Source organism: Apodemus sylvaticus, chromosome 7 (assembly GCF_947179515.1).
Source record: "Apodemus sylvaticus chromosome 7, mApoSyl1.1, whole genome shotgun sequence".
Lineage (NCBI taxonomy): Eukaryota > Metazoa > Chordata > Mammalia > Rodentia > Muridae > Apodemus > Apodemus sylvaticus.
Window position 1 is genome coordinate 106131408 of NC_067478.1, and position 26662 is coordinate 106158069.

The 26662-nt window shown below is 44.4% G+C and overlaps 1 protein-coding gene across 1 annotated transcript in view; it reads left to right on the forward strand.

The window, feature by feature from the left end:
• Positions 1-2092: 2092 nt before the first annotated feature.
• Jam3 (junctional adhesion molecule 3) overlaps positions 2093-26662 on the forward strand; it is a 55093-nt gene continuing 30523 nt past the window's right edge. The window contains exon 1 of the mRNA XM_052188777.1: positions 2093-2215. Coding sequence (XP_052044737.1) covers positions 2140-2215 — 76 coding nt within the window. The 5' untranslated portion in view covers positions 2093-2139. The remainder of the gene's footprint in view (positions 2216-26662) is intronic.

The following is a 26662-nucleotide window of genomic DNA, read 5'->3' on the forward strand; positions in this document are numbered from 1 at the left end:
GACAGAAGGAACGAGAAGACATGTAGCATCATAATTGGTTATTTTAAATTTTTTTCCTGACATTTGGGATTAGTTCTTTTTTTCTTCTGGGTTTGAGGTGGAGTAATCAATTCACGTTTATAAAGGTTTGAAGATTTATAAAATGTAGACTGAAGGTCATACGGAAATGAAAATTGAAACACGTTTGTGGCAGTGACCTTTCTCTTTCAAATTTCTTGAAATATTATTTTGTTACCCATGGAATAATAATATCAGTTGGGAACTCTGACACACTTTCTCATAGGCTCAGAATTCTATTTTAAGTGTGTTGCTTCTGGAATCTTAGGGATGTGCAAACCTTTCTCAAGAGTTTTCCATTGTATTAAATGACAGCTCAGATTGCCTTACTCCCTTAGGCCTAATGTCCAGTTCTCTGTTGTTGTTTTGAGACAGAGTTTATTTATGTAGCCATGGCTGTCCTAGATCTCATTCTACAGATTAGGCTGGCCTCGAACTCACAGAGATCCACCTGCCCCCACCTCCTGAATGCTGGGATTAAAGGCACGCACCACCACAGCCCAGCTCCAGTTCATTTTTATCCTTCTCATCATCTGCTTATAAGATCTTGCAGCATTTTCGTACCCTACCCTTCCCGCTCCCTGCTATTCAGAATTCAGAGCAAGGCTAGTAAAATGGCTCAGTGGGTAGCAGTCCTTGCTCCTAAAGTCTGGAAACCTGGATTTGAAACCTGGAATCCATGTAAAGTTGGATGAAAGTGAATGTCATGAAGTTGTACTCTGACCTCCACATGCTCATTGTGGCATAGATCTCCTGTCGTGTACTCCTGTACGCACATACAAATGATGATGGTGATGATGGTGATGGTGGTGATGGTGATGGTGATGGTGGTGATGGTTATGATGGTGATGGTGATGATGATGGTGATGATGATTGATGATAAAATAACAAACCATTTTTAAAAAAGAAGACTGGAGAGATGGCTCAGAAGTTAAGAACACTTGTTGCTATTCCAGAGGACCCACATTCAGTTCTCAGCACCCACACCAGGCTTACCATTTGTTAACTCTGCACCTCTGGCCTCTTCGGGCACCCACACTTATTTTCACACACCCCACATGCAGATATACACACATGCATATAATTAAAATTATAAAACGTTTTTTAAAAATCCAGACATGATGGTGCTAACCTTTAATACTAACTCTTGGAGGCAGAGGAAGTTGGGCTTATGTGAAGTTTGAGGCTAGCCTGGTCTATTTAGCTTTCAAGTTCCAGGGTGGCTAGGGCTACTTAAATTAAGACTCTGTCAAAAAAAAAAAAGTAGAAAATTCAGTGACAAGACTTACCCTTGTATTGTGTAGGAAAAACTATTGGGAATTCCGTTATGCTTTAATGCTACCATAGAAATGAATTATAATTCTACGGCAGTTTATTGTACTTATGTACTGGGTGTGCCTTGCTAATGTTTGTGCAGATTTCAGCATTTTCTCCCTTCATTATCTATGGAATCAGGACCCCTACAGGTCTGAAAATACTACTTTCTCAAAAATTACTCGGTAATATCTTTATTTGTAAAACAACACACATTTCCTAAAAAAAAATGATTTATTTTAAATTCGTGTATGAGTGTTTTGCCTGCATGTATGTATACACACCACAGGCATGTTTGATGCTCAGAGGTCAGAAGAGGGCGTCAGATCGCCTGGAACTGGAGTTACAGATGGTTGTGAATATGGGTGCTGGGAATGGAATCCGGGTCCTTTCAAGAGCAACAGGTGCTTTTCACTGCTGAGCCATCTCTCCAGCCCCATCATTTCCTAAATTTTAATGGAGTAATCCTTCTTAGATCGGTAGCGATAATCTACAGTTTCATAAATCTACCCCGCCTCCCTCCCAGACACGCTTTCTAATTCTCCTCCGGCTAAGTTCACCGCCAGAGGTAGTACCTGGAAGCACTGAGCATCGTTGCATCCATAGCAACCAGATTTGAGCTTTCTCGGTCACTATGGTGCCGGCTCGGCCGGGGCCGCGTGGTCGCTATGGAAACTGGAGGCGGGTCGCAGGGTCCAAGCAGGCTGGGCGCATGCGCGCGAGGCCGGTTCTCCGCTCCAAGCCTGAGCCCCTCACATTCCCCTCGACATGGCGCTGAGCCGGCGGCTGCGACTTCGGCTGTGCGCGCGACTGCCTGACTTCTTCCTGCTGCTGCTCTTCAGGGGTGAGTTGATGCTTCAGTGCCGCTAGGAAGTGTGTGGTCTGTGACGATGGGGACAGAGCGGCCCGGGCCGCGGTGGAATAGCGGTTTCGGCGCCCAGGACTCCAGGTCCGGCCAAGGAGCTAAGGGGTGGCCTCTGCGGGAGCGTGGCGGGCGCGGCTCAGCGGGCGGGCGGGTCGGGTCTCGAGCTGACCCGCGTGGATGCGGCTGGTCCCGCACAGGGACACGGCCTTCTACAAGGACCGTGGCAGCTGCCTCAGGGGCTCTAAAACTTGCTGGAGAAAACACCCCATCAGCAGTGTGGTACCCAGAAGTCGTGGACGACCAGAGGCCTGTCCTCCCGGGAGCTGCTAGGGTCAACAAAGAGGCTGAACTGGGCAAGGCCAGCCATCCTTGTGCGGAGATGGGGACTGCACAGGGAGGGATAAGCACCTTTGTTGCAGCGCGGTGGAGCAGACCCTGATTCCCAAATAGCATGTGGCACATTTGATCTCGACATTGCTAAACTTGAAAGTTATGCTCATTTCTTTCCAGTGGAATTCCTGGGAGACATTATTTCCCTGGTCGCTTGGGCAAAAGCACTATAAAGTTTACTTTGCAGTTACTTTCCATAAATACCACTGGGTGCTTTGAAGCTATTATCGCAGTCCTTAAAACAGCCCAGTGGAGTGGGGTTTGTGAACCCATTTTCAGAGGCTAATATTAGTCTTCTTTAAAAAAAAAAGTATTTCAATACCGACGGCCAAATAAGTAGTGCCAAACTTAAGGTTGCATAAGACACCACTCCTTACTTACAAGGTAACCCAACCTGGACCACTCCTCAACCCATGGATTGTTCCTTGGATTTGTTGCCGCCCACGATGTTCTCCAAAATATACAAATTAATACACCAAAGCACTGTAGGGAGTTGGGGGTGGTCAGGCAAGAAAACAAAGCGGTTTTGTGTTCGACACTTATTCTCGAGGGGTGCTCAGAGTGGTGGTAGAAAACAGGGGCTCTGGTGCAGAAGTATTGGAAACAGGCTTCTGTAGTAAGGATGAAGCTTAGCATATATTTTCAACCATATACTTTGCTTGATTTTTAAGTTTTAAAGTCAAATGCAGTTGGAAGATAGAGCTGACCAAAGGCTACCCGGGAGACAAGTGTCAGGAATGTCCAGCTCCCACTGTTTTAGTCACACTGACACGTCCTATTCACAGACTAGAACAACTCCCTATTGTTGAAGAGATTTGCTCACATGAAAATCTGCAGTTTTTATTGGAGAAGCATTTTTGCAGTTGACTTCAGGGATGAATTTCTTCTTGATTTGTTAGTAAAAGTACAAACTACTAAGGGCTCCACAGACTCTTGTCTCAGATGTTGCCCCTCAGGCGGGGCTAATTTGGTGGGTCTCTTGGTATTGGGGGAATGGCATTTACTTGCATTCTATAGGAATTACAGTACATAATTTGCACTCTAGGACTGAAGGCAGTGAGAAAGGTGGCAGGATGTATAAGTCCACTTAGAAAGCCGTAGCTTCCTTTTTAAGGGAAGGAGTTTCCTAGTATGTAGCTTTTAGCTTATGAATACCTTAAAGCTGGGGCTGGAGAGATAGCTCAGTATTTACGAAAGGGTATTCTAGCAGAGGACCCAAGTTCTGTTCACAGCACCCAAGTTGATGACTCAAACGGCAAGCGGCACTGGGAGGATCTGACACACTTTTCTGAGCTCTGTAGGCTCTCATTCAACCACACATGGCCCCTTCACACATAAATAAAAGTAAAATAAACCTTTAAAAACGTGTCGTCTTCCTAGGGGACAGCTGTGCCTTTTTAATTTTTCAGGATTATGCTTTTCACTGGGTGTCTCTATGTACCATTTTCATTTAAAAATGCTAGCTCCTGCTTGCTATGACTCATGCCTGTAATCCCAGTGCTGTGGAGGCTGAGGCAGGAAGATCACTTGAGCTTTAAGGCATTCTGAGATACACAGAGAGTTCTAAGTTAGCCTGGGGTAGAATGAGACAACAACAACAACAAAAAAAAAATTATAAGTTCCAAGTTGGAGTTCTAAGGTGGCACATGCCTATAATCCCAGGACTTGAGGGTCAGAGAGAGAGGCAGGATGATCACTGCTAGTTCTTCAAGTCCAGCCTAGCCTACATGGCAAATTCAAGGCAGGCCAGGGCTACCCAGAGACCACATTTCAAAAATTAAAAAGAAAAAAAAAAGAGGTAATTTCTTACATAGTAGTAAACATTCCATGTAATTGCCCTTTGCTGGGCTGTATTATGACTACTTAGTGTGAGTTATTTAATTTAATTTTGATAATTTAAGACTGTGTTATTGTTTTTCCTGATTTACGTATAAAAAAACAAGCACACAGAGGTAAGGTGCTTGAGGTTGGCACCTCAAGCATCTTAAACTTAGAAGTCCCTAGTCTGTGGAAGTTCAGTCATGTTTATCGTATTTGACAGTGGAAATTCTTCCTATGGATCTGTTTAGTAAAGTTATCATGCGCTCAGAGACGTACTGTTTGTACATGTATAATATTCCCCGTGAGACGGGTGACTGGTGCGATTCAGCTTTACAGATGTTGTGCCTCGTCCCCTTTTTGAGTGATTATGTAGCAAGTCAGTAACTTTCCAGAACTTTCGGTGTACCGGAGAGCAGACCTTTTTTAGAACTAAAACAACAGTTTTCAGTCTCAAAGACAGTTTGGGAGGTGAAAATGTAGAGAAATTTCAGACCAAATATTCCAATTCTTCCGTTCACTTGGACTCCTGAGATGTGTTTTAGAATGGCCTCCGTTGATTGATTGCTTGATTGAATTCAGGGCCTTGAACATATATAGCTCCTGCCTTTTATGGCATTTGATTCCTTCTGATTACTTGATTGTCACAGTCATTGTCAGGGTTGTATGTGTTCTTTAAGAAAAACAGAGGACAGCTGATTCCAAAAGATGAGATACTTGGCTCTGCTGCTCACCCTCAGATGACTTGTTTATGCTCAGGCTGAGGCTCGTGCTTCAGGCTGAGGAGACCGAGTGGATAGTTGGTAGAGGCTTTAGTTATTAAATAATTGCAGTGTTAAACTCAAGAGACACAGTGCTCCATCTCCTAGGCTCTGTGGAAGGTGCCCTCAAGGCAGCCCCCAAGAGATAGCCCTAAGTCCATTTTCTGGAAGGCAGCAGATGCCCAAGCATGCTTTCTGATTGTGTATTGTAATAGAAGACTCCACGGACATCCTGCACCCAGCTTGCAGCTGTCAGAGATGCGGTCTTAACAAATTCCTTCTTCGTAAATCCTTTGGATTCTTCCAAAGCACAAGTGCAGTAAAAGAAAAGAAACTATGTGTGTGAGCGTGTGAGTGAGTGAGTGAGTGAGTTAGAGCGTGCAGTTGGCTGAGGACATCCTAGTGATGGGAGGCAGAGTCTAGATTCTTTCTCAAGGTGTTTCCAATCAGGTCTGTGCGTGTGGTGGCATTAGGACTGAGTGCACATTTTAAATCTTTGCGCATGCCTCTGAATTCTAGCACTGTATACATATATCCTGACTGGCTTAGGAAGAGATCCGGAGACCAAGTTGGGTAAGCACATTCTTTTACACTCAGGTTAGCAAGGACACTATCCTCTGAATGGCAGCCTAAAGCACTAATTTGCTGCCTCTCTGCTGCTTGCTGTGATGCACAGAAATCTCCCTGTCTCCACAGTCCCGGGAAGCAGAGGTCTTTCTGGTTGTGGTGTTTTGGTTTTCTTGCTTCTCTATGGTATTGATTATGTGCCCTGCATTGCCTTTCACACACACACACACACACACACACACACACACACACACACACACACATCTTCACTGTGCGAAGCAGGAATTGTGGTGAACCAGCTCTCCAGTCTCTTAACTACTGAACCAGCTCTCCAGTCTCTTAACTAGTGAACCAGCTCTCCAGTCTCTTAACTAGTGAACCAGCTCTCCAGTCTCTTAACTACCGAACCAGCTCTCCAGTCTCTTAACTACCGAACCAGCTCTCCAGTCTCTTAACTACCGAACCAGCTCTCCAGCCCCCATAACTTTATTGTATGAATGTGTACCTGTTTGTTTTTGTACTGTATGTATGCACATTCCCAGAGAGGCCAGAAGAGGGTGTCAGGTTCCCCTCACCCCCCAGAGCTGGAATGAACAGGTGACTTGAAATTAACTCTGTAGGTGCTGGGAACAGAATTGGGTCCTCTGCAAGGGTAGCAAATGCCCTTAAATGCTGAGCTCTTCCCAGCCTCTCTATGTCTTTCATTTGTAGAGTATCCCAGTCCACTTTGGTTTACTTTGTTTCTACAATTATTATTAAAATCAAATTCTTCCAGTTATACCGCCTGTTGTGTCTGGTAACTTCAACTCACGGGAAACTTTCCTGTCTGAATAACCACATTTTGTAGTCTGTAGTTCTTTTCATTCCAACCAACATGTGAACATGTCTCCGTTGTGTCACCACAGTAGGGGCACACGGTGAGTAGGAAGCCCAGCCTGGAAGAGCCGACATTGGTGTGAGTACAGTTAGCAATGATGTTAAAAAGGAAACTGACCCAGGACAGAGATGGCTCTCGAAAATATTGCCTGTTTGTCTTTGTCACTTGAAAGCCAGTTAACATTTTTAACCACTCTGCGTGTGTAGGCATTTTTAGTAGAGCTTATTTTAGTTTTGCGGCAGCAGGAACGTCAGGGTAGTCTCAGTTTTTACTGTAGTAGTTGTGGAAGGAAATGGTATTTTCTGTCATCTACTCTGTGTAACAGCAAAGAGGAAAAACGTGGGGTAATGTTTATCAGGCGTTTTAAAGAACACAGGCTGCAACTACTACAGTTTGTGATTACAGTTACATAAAACACCAGGGGAAAAGGTAGAGATCATGGATAGGTTGTTTCTAAGCAGCTGAGCTCAGGGCTGCATGTTTTCTGCTCTTGTGCTTTCCCTTCCTGGCTTTATTTTTGAAGTCTTCAATGAATTTATATATATATATAATTTTTTTTTTCCGAGACAGGGTTTCTCTGTGTAGCCCTGGCTGTCCTGGAACTCACTCTGTAAACCAGGCTGGCCTTGAACTCAGAAATCCGCCTGCCTCTGCCTCCCAGAGTCCTGGGATTACAGGTGTGTGCCACCACCACCCGGCATAAATAATTTTTTAAAAGTTGTGTTTTGTTTTGATTTCTCAAAGCTACAGTACTGGGATTTTAGATTTGACATTAGTAAAGGGAAAGTGATTTGTTTAACACACAAAGCCTCTGCCTTTATTTAGTTTCCTCACAGCAGCCCAATTGGATGAAGGAAGAATGTCCTTGGAGTGCAGTTGTTTGCTCTCGTATTCTTTGTGACACATTTCAGCGATGAATTGCCATAGGAGAACAGCTGTGTCGTCAACAAATGGTTAAGGGGGACTGAAGTCTCTGAGAGGGAGTACCTGCCCTGCCCCCCATCATTAGGAACAAACAAAAGAACCCGAGGGATTGCCTGGCTTGCCCTGTGCCAGCCACTGAGCTCCCGGGCTGGGGTGTGGAGCGAGGGGGGTGGGGCTGGGGTGTGGAGTGAGGGGGTGGGGCTGGGGGTGGGGAAGGGAATGATTCTCTAAGTTGATGAGGAGGGTAGATTGCTTTCCTGGGAAGCAGAAAGTTATCTGCCGGTGTGCCCGTCATTTGTTCCTGCCCGTTGGTCATCCCTGTCTTTAGAATGAGGTGCAGCTTTGCAGCTGTCTGGAAGCTTTTGGAAGATGTAGCTGACCCTCAGACAGCTGCTTCTCTTTCCTTGGCCACGGTTTACATTAAAACACTTCTGCTATGTTTATTTTATTCTTTTCTTGCTAACAAATAACAGTCTGGGCTTGTGTAGCTCAGGCTTGCCTGGAACTAACTCTGTGTCTTTCTCTGTCTCCATCCCTCTCCCTCTCTATCCCTCTCCCTCTTCTCCCTCCCTCCCTCCCTCCCTCCCTCCCTCCCTCTCTCTCTCTCTCTCTCTCTCTCTCTCTCTCTCTCTGTGTGTGTGTGTGTGTGTACCTCCCATAATGCCAGAGGTTGATGTCAAGTGACTTCCGTAATTGCTTTCTCTTATTTTTTGAGACATGGTCTCTCACTGAACTGAGGACTGGGCAGAGTCCTCTTGGCAGAGTGGACAGCAAGCCCCAGGGCGTCCTGTCATTACCTGTCTATCGCTGAGATTGCAGCTCACGCTGTGTTGCCTGGCTTTTGCATGGGTTCTGAGGAATCCTCCCCAGATGGCATGCTAGCACAGCCTTACTGAGCGGTTCTTCCACCTCAGCTGTTGGTACAGGGGTTACAGGTGTGTGACACCACACTTGACTTCCTGGTGACCACATAAGTGCAGATTTAGGTGAGTAGAGATGTGGGAAGAGAAAAAAGTAGAGGAAATAGTGCAGATAGGGATGTGCTTGGAAGTGAGTTAGTGTTTGCTGAGACTCTGGGTTATTGTGATAAATAACAGCTGTTGGATGCTGTGTGCTGGGCACTGTATGGATTGCACCAGATAATATAGTGAGTTCAGACAACCTTAGCATAATATCATAAACTGAGTGCCTTAAACCACAGACATTTGTGTCACTGTTTTGGGGTCTCGGATGTCTGAGATCAAGGTTGCTAGCAGATCCATTTCCTAGTGAGGCCTTCTTCCTGGCTTGTGCATGACTACTGTCTTTCCACAGGCTGGAGGAGAGAGAGCATGATGTTGCTTAGAGCAGCCTCTATCCCGTGATGGGGTCCTATCCACATGCACCTAATATTATCTAATTAGGGATTAAGGCTTCAGCCTGAACTTTAGGAGGACATGAACTTGAGCTACCATTCGTAAGCTTGTTTTTATTTTAAGTACAGAATTTGTAGATATGGAATCTGAGGCCCAAGGCCACAATAAAGTGGAGCCACACCAAAAGTGCTGTAGTGCTCTCTCCAAAGCTCAGGGGCCAGTGCATAAGAAAAGGCGGAAATACCGTGTGAATGAGCCTAAAGAAGGTGTGTGACACTGTCTTCTGGACATGACAGCACTGTACCCTGGAGCTCACAGAAGCTGGACTAGCTGCATGAGATTGGACCTGTCACCACTGGAAGTGTGAGATTTCTCAGTTGGAAACAGGAATATGTATGAACAAAAGTCAGGAAGACTGCAGTGGAAGTACCACCTAGAGAGTATTTTTTAATAGTCTCAGTAATGTTCTGTAGAACGGGTATCCTGGCTCTAGACTGGGCTTTGTTTATATTCTGGACCTTCCCTTTAGCTGTGGTCGGTCTGTTCCAGGAGACTCCAGTAGACACCCAGTAGATTCCTAAACTTGGATAGAACCCTGGGTTGTGTTGTGCTACATTTCCTGTACACAACATGCAAACATCATGCCTTTTCCCTCTTAATTAAGCACTTAACCGTGTCAAGTACTGTGTCTGAGATTTATCCAGGTTTTGGGCAATGAAATACAGTTAATGTCTTTTCCCTCACACTTTCATAGTTAGAAGATACTGCGAATGACTTCTTTTTCTTTGCCATCAGCTTTTTTTTCACTGAAGAGCAGCACTGTGCAGCTTCTCTGTGCCATGTCTGAATTGCCAGTGTTGGGACCGCTGTGTCAAATAAGGGGTATGTTGGTACAGTCTGTAGTGATGGTGGACCCACTAGCCAGACGAGCCCCCCCCCCCCAAGTGAACTGTGAGCCCTCATGCATGCGGTGTAGACATGATGGATGAGGGGGTGATCCGTACCCTAGGTAGCACGAGCATAAGTTTTTATTGCAGCAGAGTGGCGTACAGTTTCTAACTTAGAAACTGCAGCTTTTGGAATTCTCCTTTGCTATTCCAGGATGCAGCTGACCTCAGGTAACTCAAACTGCTGATGGAGGAAGGGGTGCCTGTGTCTGCAGTGCTGCACCTAAGTTAATGCTGTTCTTCAAATGCATATCTACTCGATACGTTATTGTAGGTCGTCAGTCCTTTTGTCTTAGAACAGAAAGAGACAGTGTATGAAGTTTAGAGTTGGGCTGTAGAGATGGCTCCGCCATTAAATAAAGGTTAGGCTCACAATCAGAAATATGAGAAGTTTAGTGTTGTGTGCATCACCTCCTCTGTATTGCTAATCTTTCCCCTAGCTACATTAAAGGTTGTTTTTCTCCTTTCCCCTTCTTTTTGTGAGGAGGTGGGGGTGCATTTTGAAATGTTTCTGCAGTGCATCACTAAGGTGAGTTTCTTTTTAGCTTTCTACTTAGATTTTACAGTTTATATATCTATTTTTCCTGCGTATTATTTAAACAGTCATCTTTTTTGTTCTTATCCTTTTCCACTTGGGGCCCTGACTAAATGCATTCAGTTCCTGTGTTCTCCAAGACTGTTGTTTTTTTTCCTCTCATACTGTTATATTCTTGCCTGTGTAAGCTATTTTGAATTCTGCAACTGGCTATTTCTGCTTCCAGCCTTATCTGTTATTGAACCAATGCCTGGAGGACTTTCCCTACTGATTATTGTGTTCATCTCTGCAATTTTACTTGGTTCTTTTTGGAACATTTTGCTTAAGTTTTCAGTCTTTGAAAAACTTGAGGCTATGTGTCTAATCAGCGCTGGTATTCAGGACACTCACCCAGGAGGGACTTGGGTGTGAGCCCAGTCTGGGCTACAGGTAACAGCTGGCCCTTTGGCTGCTTTGTGGGGTCCTATTCCTTCTATTCTTCTGCACCCATTTTCCACCTTTTCAACCTCCTAACCCTAGATATGATAATCAGTGGGTAGAGAGGGAAGGGGAACATTTGACTCCTTCCAGCTGACTAGGGGCTTCAGGTTCCTTGGGGCAAGTTTGATCTTCCTTGCTGTCAGAATATCTAATTTCTTCTTCTTTTTTCTTTGCACACAACTATTGAACAAACTGAGACCAACACCAACCAACCAAAAATTCACCACCAACTCGGGGCCTTAGCATTTTTATATCCTCTGAAAAGTCCCCAGAATTCCTAATGTGGCAAAACCACGCCCTGCTAGAGCTCGATGCCAGTCACATCTGTGGCAGGCAGTCCAAAGCAGCCCCATATCCACACCTGGGATTAAAATGAAAACATATTCTCAAATAATATTTCCATGTGAAATTAAAGAAACTAAAATTCTGAAATTGTCACTATAATACGTTGAAATCTTGACTCAATTCAACATGCAAATAAATTTTAACATTTAAGCTATCAGTTTCCATATTCGACATTCCAAATATCTAAATCTAAATGTAGGCATCAAAATCTAATGTTTCTTGGTTCTTGTGACTTTTACATGTAGGGTTTTGCTTCTTTGCTTATAAGGAACATGGTTTATCTGTGACAGCTAAGCCTAACTCAAAGATGCTTGTTTTGAGAGCAGACTTTCACCCAGTTCCAGCTACCTGCTGCCCCCTCTAGGGTGACTGTTGTCCTTTGCAGGATCCCTGGAATAATTTGAAAACTTTAGGTTCCCTTTATTCCCTTTGGCTCAAGGACACAGAGAACCCTGAAATGCTAAAATATGAGCACGTGCTCTCAGTGCCCCCCTCCCTGCTTTCTGGTTTCACTCAAACTATTTGTTCTTTTACTGTCTTCTCACTGCCTGTGAGTCCAGAGGTGCAGACAGTGCCTAGCCTCTGTAGATCTTGCTGTTGGTGTAAAGTGCATTTCCAGAAAGCTCTATTTTACTTGTTTCCTCTTTTGATTAACAGAAGAGCTACACACTCACAAAAGGAATGCTGTTGTCACTCAAATATAATCTGCTATAGTTTACACCCTTCCAGCGGGTGTGCTGTCCCTGGGGAAAGAGTGCAGATGACACTGCCCTAGGGTGGGGGCTCTGTAGCTTCAGTCATGTGCCTCCTCCTGCAGCTGTAATCTGACCTTTATCTGTCATTCAGGACAAGGTGACTTAGATAGGAGAGTTACAGTCACCCAACGAGGAAGTCACTGCTGTGACAGCTGTAAGCAAGACAGCCTGAGGCCAGGGACAAAGGTGACCCGGGCTTCCCGCTGAAATAGGAGATTCTTCCTCGTTCACGAGGAGTGCTAGCTTAAAAGGACAGATGCCACCCACTGCACCCTGCTCATATCCACACACTTCCTGCGTGATGGAAAGAACACTGCATTGTGGGCGTTGAACGGTCTAGATTCTTTCCAGATGTTTATGTAATTCATATTTGGATCTCAGGAAACTAATACTGGTTTTAATCCAACATTATAGTAAAAGATGAAAATTATAAAAGTATTTTTATGTTCATATCTATTCATCTCAATGGGAAAAGTGGGAGTAGCAGGTAAAGGGGCCTGCTGCCTGATAACTTAAGTTCAGTCCTTGGGACTCACATGGTTCCCAGGAGCTTCATAGCTGGCTCATGTGGACATGTCACCTCAGCTCCAGGGGATCTAACATCTCCTCTTGACTTCTGGGTGAGCGGCTGCACTTGGCACACACACTGACATATAAATAAAAAGTAAATCTTTAAGAAAAATTAAATGGAAAAAGTGTGCATGTTACTTGAGGGAGGCTAATCTCTGACTTTCCTGGTGTTTCCGGGTGCTAACAGTCCCAGGAGGTAGCAGAGGTAAGCCACACAGGAAACAACAGGATACAGGGGTGAGTTTGTTGCTGGAGTTTCGCGTCCATCACCTACCTCTGCTGTCCACTTATCCTCCCCAGGCACTACTGTTGAGAGGACGGTTCATAGCATTGGAGGGAGGTGCGGACCGGACCCCACTGAGGTCAAGGTCTTGGGTTGGCTGAAGCCTCACTGGCTGTTTGAAGCTGCAGGAAAGCTGTGAGTTCAGACCAGGTGACTGTTGAGGCGTATGTTCTGTGTTTTGCTCTTGAGCTCACAGAATTTACTCTCTGTGCTTCTCTTGTCAAGTACATTTGCTACGTGTGAAGTAAATAAGATTTACTAAGACTTGGTTGCTTCTCTTCTTACCTGTGAACAGCACCTTCTACCTCACACATTTTGAAAGCCTTTTAAGAGACTTCGAGGAAGAAAATTAGCTCAGGTTTGAAGATACCAGTTAAAAACCAATAATCTTTATCAGCGTTTCATACACATACACAGTGAGACATTATCATTCCAATCCTCCACCTTTCCCTCAAGCCCCTGCAATAAAGCCCCCCAAAATCTGTGTGTGTCTCTTTCTCTTTTCTGTTTCTGATTTTTGATAGGTCTCCTGTTGGCACTGCCCGTATGTGTGTTGAGTGTTGGGGCTGAGTGTTGGAGCACAGCAAATCTCCCAGTGACCACGGGTTTAGAAAAGAATGAGTCTCCTCTCCCAGAAGCTCATCTGCCGAGAGTTCCTCAGTAAGGGATGGGACCTGAGGCACATCATTCCCCTGGGATTTTGGCTGCACTGGTCATGGATAGGTCTTTCAAGGGAACAACCAATGAGTGTGATACCACAGTCCCCTTCTCCAACTCATGCATTCTTCCTACTTCTTTCCCCTGATGTTGCCTGGGACTGGGTGGTGGGGGCAGCGGTGGCAGTGGTGGGATGGTGTGTGATAAAGGTGTCCCATAGAGAACTGAGCCCTCAATTTCTTATTCTCAGCATGTTGACAGCCACGCATCTCTCCAGTGACTGTTGCCCAGTGCAGAAAGACTGGGCAGCCCCGGCCCAAATTTTACCATATTTATTAAATAAAATTTGACATTATTATATTTGAGCAAATTAACCCTTTGGGCTCCTACCCGAGGTTCTAAGACCTTCCTTCCCAGCCATGAGAGTTAGTTAGCTCAGGCCTTGGATCAGTCAAAACACCATACTCCAGAACAGCCACACCACTATGTACACTTGCTGTATATCTTGACTGGTAGGTTGGTATTGTAGTGTGCAAGGCCCAATGCTAGGTAAGAAAGCCCACCAATGTATTTTCTCTCCAGTCGTTTGTATAGTGCCTTCTGATGGAAGGTAGCCTGCAAAAAGACTCCTCCTGGTAGGTTCAGTTGCTTTCTCAATGTCCTGTAGCCAAAGTAAGTGGTCAAGACACTGGTGTTAGCCTTATGACTTATCCCCTTTTCTGTCTTACTTGTAATGTAAGAATCATGTGACCTGCTTTGCTGTAAAGCCTTCATCTCCCATGCAAATCCCCTTTCAAGGGAAAATGATGAGGTGTAGCTTTCTGAATGCAATGTAGTACCCCTCTTGTCGTGTCTGTGTCCTGCCTTCCAAAGAGGAGCTGGGAGATGAGCTGGGTGCTAGAGCACAGCCCCACCCCCTCCGACTCATGCCTATGGCTATGTAATAAGTGATGATAACGCTGTAGTAGTTGGTTTTCTGCAGAGGACCCTGAGGTTGGTTGGTCGCGTGCTGTCAGGCTCTGTGGAGTCTCACTGAGTGACTGCTGTGTTGGCGTCCTACAGGTCCATTGCTGTGGCTGACCCGTGCACTGTGGGACATCATCTTTCTTCTTGTTCCTTTTCAGCTCTCTCCAGGACTTCCAGCTTTATGGAGTCTTTGTGCGGCCTCTTGGTAGAACTTTAGTCTGAGGCAACCTATTTCTCTGCCACATTCTATTTATCAGAGCCAGCATAAGCTAAATCTGGCTTTGACTCTCACTCCTGCTGTCTCCATTCTCGGCTGGTTTCCTTATCTAGAAACCAGCAGTACTACATACCTCTGTAGGGTTATTTTATAAAATACTGGCTATATAAAGTACTTATAGTAATATAAAAAAAGAAAACCTCACTAGTATACTACTGTTAAGATGAACTCTTTTAGTTTATGGTGGCACACACCCAGGCTGGGTGTACTACAGCAGTCTGGGTGTACTACAGCAGTCTGGGTGTACTACAGCAGTCTGGGTATACTACAGCAGTCTGTGCTACATTGCAAGGTCCTGTCTTAAAAAAAAAAAAAAAACCCAAAGGAAATAAATTAACAAACAATAAATTCATAGTTCATATGGAAAATACTCAGTAGAGTTTCTGGCTTGACCACAAGTGCTTCTTTAGGTTTGCTTTTCAGTGCTAAGCAGTCAAGATTTGCGGTTACCAACCCCTGTTGCTGCAGCTACATGTATGTAAAGCTGCAATTTATTTGATTATTAGTTATCTAGAGACAAAGTGAAGTTGTCTAGCTGGCATCCGGGCCTCACCTATGGAGGAAGCCCGTCCACGGCCCTGGATCCCATGTAGTAATGTGCCCTTGGTTTTGCAAAAGATGCTTTATCTACAATTAAGATATCTTTTCGGGCCGGAGAGATGGCTCAGTGGTTATGAGCACTGAGTGCTCTTCCAGAGGTCCTGAGTGGTGGCTACAACCATCTGTAATGGGATCTAATGCCCTCTTCTGGTGTATCTGAGGACAGTGACATTGTACTCACATAAAATGAATAAATAAATCTTAAAAATAATTTTTTCTTTTCTTCCATTTTACCTCCTCCCCCCTCTTTTACTTCTGATTATGAAGGTGGTGTTAGAATAGCCACAGACATTTTCCCAGGTAAGGGGACTTGATTTGGGAGGTTGCAACTTTTTTTTTTTTTTTTTTTTAATCCCTGAAGACAGAGTTTCTCTATGTCATTGCCCTGGCTGCCCTGGAACTCACTCTGTAGACTAGGCTGGCCTCTGACTCCGATCAGCTGATGCTGATGCTGGGATCAAAGACGTGTGCTGCCATCCCCACACAGGAGGTTGCAAATTAAAAAAAAAATTTTTTTTAATTCTTATGTTGCAAAAATACTATAGTCAAAATGAAATTGGTTGTCTTCCAGAATTTTTCTGCAAAACAGTAATCAGATTTTAAAATTTGTGAGTAAAGAAGAAGCATTCTTTCAGACATTCTTAGTGTCAGAAAGTGGTTCCCTGAATATTTATAGAAAAGATTAGACCTCTTTGCCTGGGAGACATTTTTTCCTGCCTGAACCAGGAAACACTGACAGTAAGAAGTTTAGTGGAAATTCCAGCATCTTTAGAAGTAAAGGAGCTGCCACTGTACCTCAGAGTTTACACTAAAAGCAAACGTGTGCTTCAATAAATACCCTTAATGGCTGGAGCTGTTTGTGTGGTGCATATGTATAATTACAGCTCTCAGGAGACTGAGGCAGGATTATGAGTTCCAGGACGGCTTAGCAAGACTGTCCTAAACACGTGATAGAGGAACCCATGGCTAAAAGGGTACACTGCTTGACTCCATGGTCTGCGATGTATTTATACCTTGGACTTTTCATTATTTTATTTTATTTTTCCCACAACTTTTCCCATATATTTCTTTTTTTTTAAATTCACAATTTTCATTGAAAATTGAAGAGTAAACTGGTAAACATAAAAAACATTGCTTAATTAATTAAAAAAGGGAGTAGAAACATTTTTTAAAGATTTATTTATTTATTATATGTAAGTACACTGTAGCTGTCTTCAGACACTCCAGAAGAGGGTGTCAGATCTTGTTACGAATGGTTGTGAGCTACTTGTGGATGCTGGGATTCAAACTCAGGATCTTCGGAAGCGCAGTCAGTGCTCTTAACCACTGAGCCACCTCTCCAGCCCTAGAAACATTTTTTGATAGAATTGAAGATTTACGTAGAAAATATTTCTGATAAAATTGTAGAAAAATGTAGAAAAACATGTTAAAATTGAAGATTATCATGGAAGATTTTATATAGATATAATAATGGTTCCCATAGGTTTCATATTCTGAGGTTATTGTGTTATAATTTTTGGGTGAAGGAAATTTTTGGAGGAGGGGCAAGAATGAGAGAAAAGAAAATGTCTAACCTAGCAAAGTTCACCACTCAAAGATACAACTAGCTGTGTGCAAAGGCGTTAAGCCAGAGCATCATGGAATTAAGTTCTGGTCTTCCTGAGCTTTTCTAGATTATCCATATTCATTTCAGATCTTTAGTTGAAATCTGTAGAGTCTGGAAGTTTGAATTGTTGTTTAAGTTAGAGGCATACACTGGGCAGCAATTCTTCGAATTTGTCTTCTTGTAGACCTAGATAGATAGACAAATTTCCTTTGTCTATGCAGTTTGCCTGCATTGGACTTGTGCACATGAAGCAGTTTGATAAAATCTTGTTATTTAGTAACTGGGCTGATGGTTGGGAGGCCTGGGTTCACACTGTTGATTCGGCCTGTTGTTTCATCGTTTTCTGTTGTTTTCTATCCACAGATAAATTCTTACCCATCTGCTCAGTAGGCACGCAGGGTGGAGGGGGAGTTCGGGAAGGTGGGACTTCTCATTTTCAGTGGGTGATGCGCTCATGTGCTGCAGTGTTGGGAAGCTCACTAGATGCCAGACACCTGAACGTGGCTCCAGATCTTCCCAGGTGTGGGTGTCAGCATTACTCGTAAGTCAGCTTACTAAATCCCCCTGCTAAGGCCAGTCGGCAGGAGGCAGTTGAGACCTACAGAACTGAGCAACAAGCTTTAGATCAGACGGCATTAAGTGGTAGGACTGGGTCTGAAAATCTAGCTTCATGAGTGAACTGGACAACTGCTCAGTGCTTATCTGCTACGTGTGAAACCTGTTCATCCTAAAGGAGCCCGCCTTCCCAGCCCTTCAGTGTGGGGAAACTTTTGAGCAGTGTAAACAGCTGCAGTAGAGTTTCTGGAGTACTCAGTCTGCTGCTGTGAGCCATAGAGTAACTACGTTTGAGGCGAACGTGGAGTGTCGATAACCACTGAATTCCAGTCTAGGGAGGCAAGCAGGAATACGGCTCTAGAATCCAATATCCAGCGCCCAAATAAAATGAACTGCTTTAGGACTTACGTTGAACTCTTCTGTATTTTCCATTTGTACTTTTTATGCTTTCCAATTTATGCTTTTTAATAAAGACAAAAGTTTACGGAGTCATCCTTTAGTACGTTGCTGCTTTGTTTCATTTTACCTTTATGTCCTGAGTCTTCAGTGCATAGACATTCTGGATTCACTTGGAAATTAGCAAGAAAAGTTGTAAAGGAGGGGCCCAGAGAAAAGAGGTTGTGAGAGGTGCTGCACTCCTGTAATCACAGCAGTGGGAGATAGGAGAAAGGAGCAGGAGTTCAAGGCTATCCTTGGCTACATAGAATTTGAGGCCAGACTGTCCTTCATGGACTTTATCAATCAAGCAAAAAGTTGAGTACAGTTGGTTCTCAGAAAGAAACTAAATGTCAGACAGGGACATCCAGAACTATTAGGCAAACACTTGTTTAAGGTCAGGTCACATTATCTGAACATTGGGATTCCAGAGTTCTTTCAAGCTCTTAGCTGTGAAATCTCTCAGCGCCGGTGCAGTCATGAGTAGGACCTTTTCTCTGGTGGTTGTGTAACAACGCCATTTATCCTTGCAGGTTGCCTGAGCTACTTGCTGTGTTGAAGACCTCAGATGCTTTGCTTTGAAGATGCTTTTCTTCTTAAATGTACCGAGATTTTTGAATTTATAATTGGGTTGTTACACAATGTGATTCTAAAACTGAATTTACAACATGAAAGAGCTTTGAGACCCATGGTCAGCCTACCAGGGTCACATCCTTAAATAAACTGTCTATACCCAGAAGCCATCAGCTGTCAGTACCCCCTCAGGTAGGGGTTGGGGGCTTGTGAGCCCCTCCCCTCCCCATCGCTGCTGTAATGTCACAGGCTTGATCTTATACATGCAACCATATTTGCTGCTGTGAGTTCATAAATTCAATGGTTCTGTCCTGTCCAAACACACTGTTTTGCCCCAGTCCCCTAGACCTCTGGCCCTTACATTCTTTCTACCCCTCTTCTGATGTTGACCTCGATCGAGTCTTGTGGGGAGGAGGAGATGTGATCTAGGCGTCCCATTTGTGGCTGACTCTTCCTGTTTGTACTCTGCTTGAGAGTTCTGTATTAACCACTGTCAGCTACATAGCAGCTTCTCTGATATGGTCTGAGAGCTGCACTAGCATATGGTCACTGTGCCATTTTATACGGCATTTGAGGGGGCTGGAGAGATGACTCAGTGGTTCAGAGTACTGGCTGCTCTCCCAGTGGACCCAGGTTTGATTTCCAGCACCTACATGTTGGCTCACAACTCTCTCAGGGGATCCAGTGCCCTCTCCTGGTCTCTGTAGACACCAGTATGCTCTTGGTTTACAGACTGCAGGCGAAACACCTATGCATATATGCCGAATAAATAGATGAATAAGTAAAATGAAGGGAGGAAGGGAGGAAGGAAGGAGGGAAGGAAGGAAGGAAGGAGGGGGGACTTTGAACATCTGTAGGTTTTTGTGTTGAAGTCTCCTTATTCCTGTTGCCCAGAATCCATTTCAGTGTCCTATCCTGCTCTGCTTTCCTTCAAGCAGAGGGTGGTTTTCTGATGTTTGCAACTGCTCTGTACTTCAGACCGACAGCTTCCGTATATTGGAGTGTGCAGTTGGTTACCAATAAACATTTTGATTCTCCCTTCCTTTGGTAGACAGTGCCTAGATTTACTAATTAGAGGAATAACTAACTCAACAAATGTTAACATATTTAATTTGGCTTAATATTATTAAACATTTGTTGGATGCTCATGGATGTTGGTACTTTCCAGGATGGTTTATTGATTACCTAAAGAGTGTGTGGGTGTCTTGGAGGTTGTGGAAAAGGGCTCCAGTCACTGCCTTTGTAGAATACACTACAGAAACCCCTTTGCCGTTGAATTATGCCTCACTGAGACCTCAGAATGAGGTCAGCACCTTAGACGATAGGAATGGAAATTGTGAGTGCTTCTGTTTTCTTTGGCTATCCTCCTTCCCAGAAGTTTGCACTAGATCCAGTTTCTAAGGGGAAAAAAGCTGGCCGGTTGTGGCACAGTTGTTAATATCTGTGATAGGGGCTCTGCATTTCAAGACCTTTGCTAATTGGGCTATCCCAGCTGCTTATCATTCTGCATGATGCAGCCAGGAACAGGGCATGATACTTCGAAAAAGTCTTTTTAAAGATTATTTCATGTCATTAAGTGTTTCTGGTTATATGGTTATAAGTGTTACTGGTTTTATGTATGCATGTGCACCTTTTATATGCCTGCTGCCCTCTGGAGGCCAGAGAGGGCATTGAATTCCTCAGAACTGCAATCAACATGGTTGTGAGCCACTGTGTGGGTTCTGGGAATGAAGAATCCTTTGGCTATGCAACCAGTGGTTTTAACTGCTGGACCATCTCTCCAGCCCCTGGCGTCCCTTTCTTTCTGTTAGATTTATTTATTTAAAGTATGAATGTATTGCCTGCATGCATGCGTGTATGTGCACTGTGTGTGCTCCAGGTACCTGGGGAGGTCAGGAGAGGGCACTGGAACCCCTGGAGTTACAGGTGGTTATGAGCCACCATGTGGGAGCTGGGAACCTTGGGGCTCGTGTCTCCCGTCATTTTTGAGACCTGTGAAATCATTTGGTGGACCTTTTTGGAGCATGATGACACAATGCTGTTTGCAGAAGCATTTCTTAAATCTAAATGCCTTGTTGCAGCTTGAAGGAACAGGCTCATCTCTGGCTGTGGAGATAGCTCTTGTTTTTATTCTGCTAACAGAGAATAAAAACAAAGTATGGAAAATCTGAACAGTGAAGAATTGAAACAAGTCAGAACTGCTTTCTAATGTTAGCTGTATTTCTGTCTGGATAACACTTATTTCAGGTTGCTCTTTCTTTGAAAATCCTATGAATTACGGAGAACAGATTTAAGGCCTCTCTTTCAGGGTTTTATTTGTGCTTCCTCCCCAGCAAGACAGGACTCCACTGTGCAGTACAGACTAGCTTCAGGGGTGTGTTTCTCCTGCCTCAGCCGCCTGAGTGCTGAAGTAACAATTTTGCATCACCATACCTCTGTTTTTGAGGTTTTAAATCTATCCTTTTGTTGTTATTTGTTTTTTGAGACAAGGTCTCCATTATTACATAGCTCTGGATGTCCTGGAACTTGCTATGTAGATCAGGCTGGTCTCGAATTCAAGAGATCCACCAATTTCTGACTCCCTATTGTGCTACCGTGCTCAACCTAAATCTCTGCTTACTGTCACCTTGCATGCATATATGCTCTTCACACTTTAAGATCAATTCTAAGTTCTTCCTATTGTTAAGGGCTCTAGCCCTTGAGGGTTTGAGAGAAAGAGAGAGGGGGAAGGCAGAGAGGGAATGAGAGAGAATGAATTTGCCTTAAGCCTTGTTTGAGGTTAGTCTCTCTTGCACTTGTACTGTAGGCTACCTGGCCCATGAGTTTCTGGGAGATTCTCTTGTTTCTGCCTCTTATTACCCCAAAAGAATGCTGATACGTACTGCACCCTCATTTTCCTGTGTGGTTCTGGTGTTCCACTCTCACATCAGGCCTGCAAAGCAAGTGCTTTTACCTGCTGAGCCGTCTCTCAGGTGTGCCCCTGAGCTTTCAAAAAGTTAGTGCCGATGGAATTGTGAGAGCTACATTCACTTTCTTCTAATTATTTCAATCTGTAAAAACATAAACTTTATGTAACACACAGGAAACACTTCCTTTCCTATTTTCCTTAAAAATCTGGATCAGATCCAGCCCTTTAGACTAGTCAGTATTTAGGGCGCGCCTGCCTGCTGTACCCAGGCATGAATGACATAGGCTCTGCCTTCTAGTCCTGTTTCTCTCTCTCTCTCTCTCTCTCTCTCTCTCTCTCTCTCTATGTAATTCTGTCTGTCTTGGAACTCACAGTGTAGACCAGGCTGGCCTGGGACTCACAGAGCTCCTCCTACCTCCACCTCTGGAATGCTGGCTCTACTCTTTACTGCAGCCTAGGTATGCAAATTGCCTCTCTATAGAAACCTAAAAAAACCCCAAGAAACTAAGAATAATCCCAAGTTAGTGGATATCTGTTTGGAAAGCTGTCTCTTAATGAGACAAAAGTTGGCTCTTAGAAGACACTCAGGGGCTAAAAGCAGTGAACCTTAGAAGAGTTCATGGGAGGATTTTGGGATTTGCTAAATTAGCTTCAGTGTTTATCTGTCAATGAATTTGATAATTTTCCTGCTTGCATAGTAAGAACTGTGGTCTCTGTTGTGTAAGTGCCATCCCAAGTTCACAAGCAAACGCTTCAGGATGGGCAAGCTGCCTTGTCTTTATGTCGGACTTGTCCTCAACAAGATTGCTGAGTGGTGGGGAGACCCTTTGCTGCTGTGTACCCGCGATGTACCCGCCATGTTGTCTCTGTGTGCCAACCTGTGGATTGAACGGAGAGCGGTGCTTTCTCTTTGTCTTTCCTGGGTCTTATTTAATAACATTATTCGGAGTTCCTATTCATGTGATTTTGGAGCCATCTGGTGATGTTTAGCTTTCCACCCGCTGGTACTTGTCAGGGACGCTCATCCTCTGTTCTTAGAATCATTTTGCCGTGAATACGCATAGGTAGTCCATCATTAGAGGTAGAACTTGGCTGTCAGAATCTCTAGAAGGTGGCACAGGAGCAAGAGGAGCCTGGGCGAGGCAGGTGGCGGCGAGGCAGAATGGCAGGCCAGACCCCGGAGCCTAGTGGTGGCACACGGCGGAAGTCTGCACGCTCTTCGGTTCCTCCAGAGCAGGCCTCTAATTGGAAGGGCACTGGAGGTACACACATAGGACTCTACCTACATCCTCCTTTCAACGCGCCCTGGGCTTCAGCACGCAGGCAGACAAGGTGCCGGAGCAGTGGCTGGCAGCACTGGCGCTCATAGCACTTATCAGCCTCAGTTAACAGTGTTGTATTAGCATGTCAGATTTCTACCACTTGTATCTGTAAATTTCCAGATTTCTACTCTCACTTTTCTTGCCTAGTGGAGATTTTTCAGCGTTACCCTAAATATATTTATAAGTCAGTGTGCTATTGACTTGCATTAGTGTCTGTAAGACTACTGTGGTATGGGAAGTTGATACTATTGAGCTGGGGATCACAACCTGTGCCCAAGTGAGATCTGACCACCCATCCTCAGCTCTCTAATTTGAAAAGGAAAATTAAAACGGAGAACAGAACAGTGTGGCCACATTGGGAACAGGGACTGTCTTAGTAACACTTTTCTTTTTTCTTTTTTTGCTGTGAAAAGACATCCTGACCAAGGCAACTTATAAACGGAAGCATTTACGTGGGGGCTGGCTTACAGTCTCAGAGGTGAGTCCTCAAGCATCCTGGCCATGATGAGCTTAGCCGCACTCAGGCAGACATGGTGCTGGAACCAGTAGCCGAGAGCTCACGTCTGATCCATGAGGATGTGGCGGAGAGAGCCAGTGAGACGGGGTCTGCCATGCGCTTTTGAAAGCCCAAAGCTCACCCCCAAATGATACACCTCCCCCAAGGCCACACCTCCTAACGCTCCCTAAAACAGTTCCCCCAACTAGGAACCAGGCATTCAAGTATACGAGCCTGTGGATACCATCCTCATTGAAACCACCGCGGGACACAGCGAACCTGTCTTTAGGACCTCAGGCGAGTTCAAAGTTTAAGTGTGACTGAGGGATACGCCCATCTAAGCAGCCCTGGGCAAAGTGTGGGCCCACCTACCACTTGCCCATCATTATCTGAACTTCAGTTTTACTCCATAAGGTGTTCTGACAGGTTGTCAGAATTGTGTGAAATCTCTTTTTGGGAGATGAATACTCCTCTGGCTGGTACCTTTGCTTTCTCCCAGCGTGAGAATCCTGAGGGAAATTTCCATTTCTTTGGGGTCATCAGTAGTCCGATAAGTCTCTCTTTAGAATACCTTCATTTCTGTCAGGTTTGTTACAACATCTTTTCTTAGACATGTAGGTCAGTGGTTATAAAGATAGAAGTGTTTTCTTGTTTGTTTTTGAGTACGTGTGTGGGTGCACGTGTGTGACGATACACATTTCTGTATGATGGCCAGAAGTCAACCTCAAATGTTCTGTGGGAGTGTTCTTTTGGGTTTTTGGCTTTTTTCTTTGCCGGTTTGAATTCACTATGTAGACCTGGGTGGCCTTAGACTCAGATCAGACCTCCCGTCTCAACCTCTGGAAGGCTATATCTAAAGGCACTTGTCACTGTGCCTGGCTTTCCGTGTTGTTCTTTGAGACAGTTTCTTAGTGGTAATCCCCAGAGGAACACCAGTTCAAATAAGCTGGACTCAAGGAACCCTCATGGTCTTCCTGTGTCTGCTTCTCCAGAGCTTTATTGTAAACTCGAGCCACAGTGCCTGGCTTCTTTCCGTGCCCAGGTTTGAACACAGGCCCTCAGCCCTGCACAGAAGGAAGAGCGTGTTATTCCCTGAACTGTCTGACTAGCCTCTGCTTTGGTTCTTGTTTTGATTAGAATGCATAATGACCACTTTGTAGCCCTGGCTGGCCTAGAACCCATTATGTAGATCAGCTTCTCCAGGACTGGGATTAGAAGCATGTGTTACTGTGGTTTACAGATATATATTCTTTAAGCATTATGTGTATGTGTGTGTGCTTATGCGAGTTTCTGTGTGTTATATGCATGTGGAGCTCATGGAGGCCAGAAGAGGCATTCGATCTCTTGGAAGTGGAGTTAGAGACCTTTGTGAGCTGGGATGTGGAACATGGGAACAGTCATGTAGGCTGGGAACCAAACTTTGCTCCTCTACAAGAGCAGCCAGTGCTCTTAACTGCTGAGCCACTTTTCCAGCTTCAGGAATGTAGTATCACCTTAAAGCATGTCATTAAAACTATTACATCAGATAGAGGGCTAATATCCAATATATATAAAGAACTCAAGAAGTTAGACTCCAGAAAACCAAACAACCCTATTAAAAAATGGGGTACAGAGTTAAACAAAGAATTCTCACCTGAAGAACTTCGGATGGTGGAGAAGCATCTTAAAAAATGCTCAACTTCATTAGTCATTAGGGAAATGCAAATCAAAACAACCCTGAGATTTCACCTTACACCAGTCAGAATGGCTAAGATTAAAAATTCAGGAGACAGCAGGTGATGGAGAGGGTGTGGAGAAAAAGGAACACTCCTCCACTGCTGGTGGGGTTGCAAATTGGTACAACCACTCTGGAAATCAGTCTGGCGGTTCCTCTGAAAACTGGGCACCTCACTTCCAGAAGATCCTGCTATACCACTCCTGGGCATATACCCAGAGGATTCCCCACCATGTAATAAGGATACATGCTCTACTATGTTCATAGCAGCCCTATTTATAATTGCCAGATGCTGGAAAGAACCCAGGTATCCCTCAACAGAAGAGTGGATGCAAAAAATGTGGTATATCTACACAATGGAGTACTATTCAGCCATTAGAAACAATGAATTCATGAAATTCTTAGACAAATGGATGGAGCTAGAGAACATCATACTAAGTGAGGTAACCCAGACTCAAAAGGTGACTCATGGTATGCACTCACTAATAAGTGGTTATTAACCTAGAAAACTGGAATACCCAAAACATAATCCACACATCAAATGAGGTACAAGAAGAAAGGAGGAGTGGCCCCTTGTTCTGGAAAGACTCAGTGAAGAAGTATAGGGCAAAACCAGAACGGGGAAGTGGGAAGGGGTAGGTGGGAGGACAGGGGGAGAGAAGGGGGCTTATGGGACTTTCGGGGAGTGGGGGGCTAGAAAAGGGGAAATCATTTGAAATGTAAATAAAAAAATATATCGAATAAAAAATTAAAAAAAAAACTATTAGACAAGTTGTTCAGGCATGAATTTTATTTATTTCTAATTACCATATACACCAACAAGTTCTGTGGAAATTTTTATCCATACTTCATTTTGGGCGATCCTTCTCTGTGACTCATCACCCCGATCTAGTCCTTGTTACCCTCCCCACCCCCAACAATCTTCATTTCATCTTCTATCACATGCATTTTATTGCACTCATCTCTCTGTTTTATTTTATTTTGTTACTATTTTTTATTTGTTTTTTTTTTTGAGACAGGGTTTCTCTGTATATCCCTGGCTGTCCTGGAACTCACTCTGTATACCAGCCTGGCCTCTAACTCAGAAATCTGCTTGCCTCTGCCTCCCAGAGTGCTGGGATTACAGGTGTGTGACACCGGCTGCAGTCAGTGTTCTTAATCACTAAGCCATCTCTCCAGCCCTTCTCTCTGTTTTTTAATTAAATTATAATTGCCTTGTTTCCCCTCTTTCCCCTTCCCTTCCCCCATCCCTCTCAAATACATGCCCTTTTTTCCCCTTGATTGTGAGTGTGTGTGTATATGTTGATTTGAAAGAAAATGCCCATATAGGTTCATAGGGAATGTCACCATTAGGAGGTGCCTCAAGGGGCCCCACCCCTATACAAAAGCTACAGACAACTCACCCCCTCTTTGTTTGCTTTTTGTAACGGTCCATGATTCCCCAAAGAATGAGACCCTGGACTTAGATGGTATGCAAAAGCAAAGAGAGTTTTATTCCGCAGAAGTCCAGCATGCTGGGGTCTGCTGTCTTCCAAGACAGAGGGCCCAAAGTTATCTCACAGCAGCCCGATTTAAAGCACATTAGGGGGATTCTGGGGAGGAGTAGGTGACCTCTATCTTAATTTGTTGGCTCTATCTTTAGGGACATTCCAGAACCATTGCATGGGTGTGGGGGGCTGGAGACTGTTGCTGGGGAAGTCTGGAAACTAT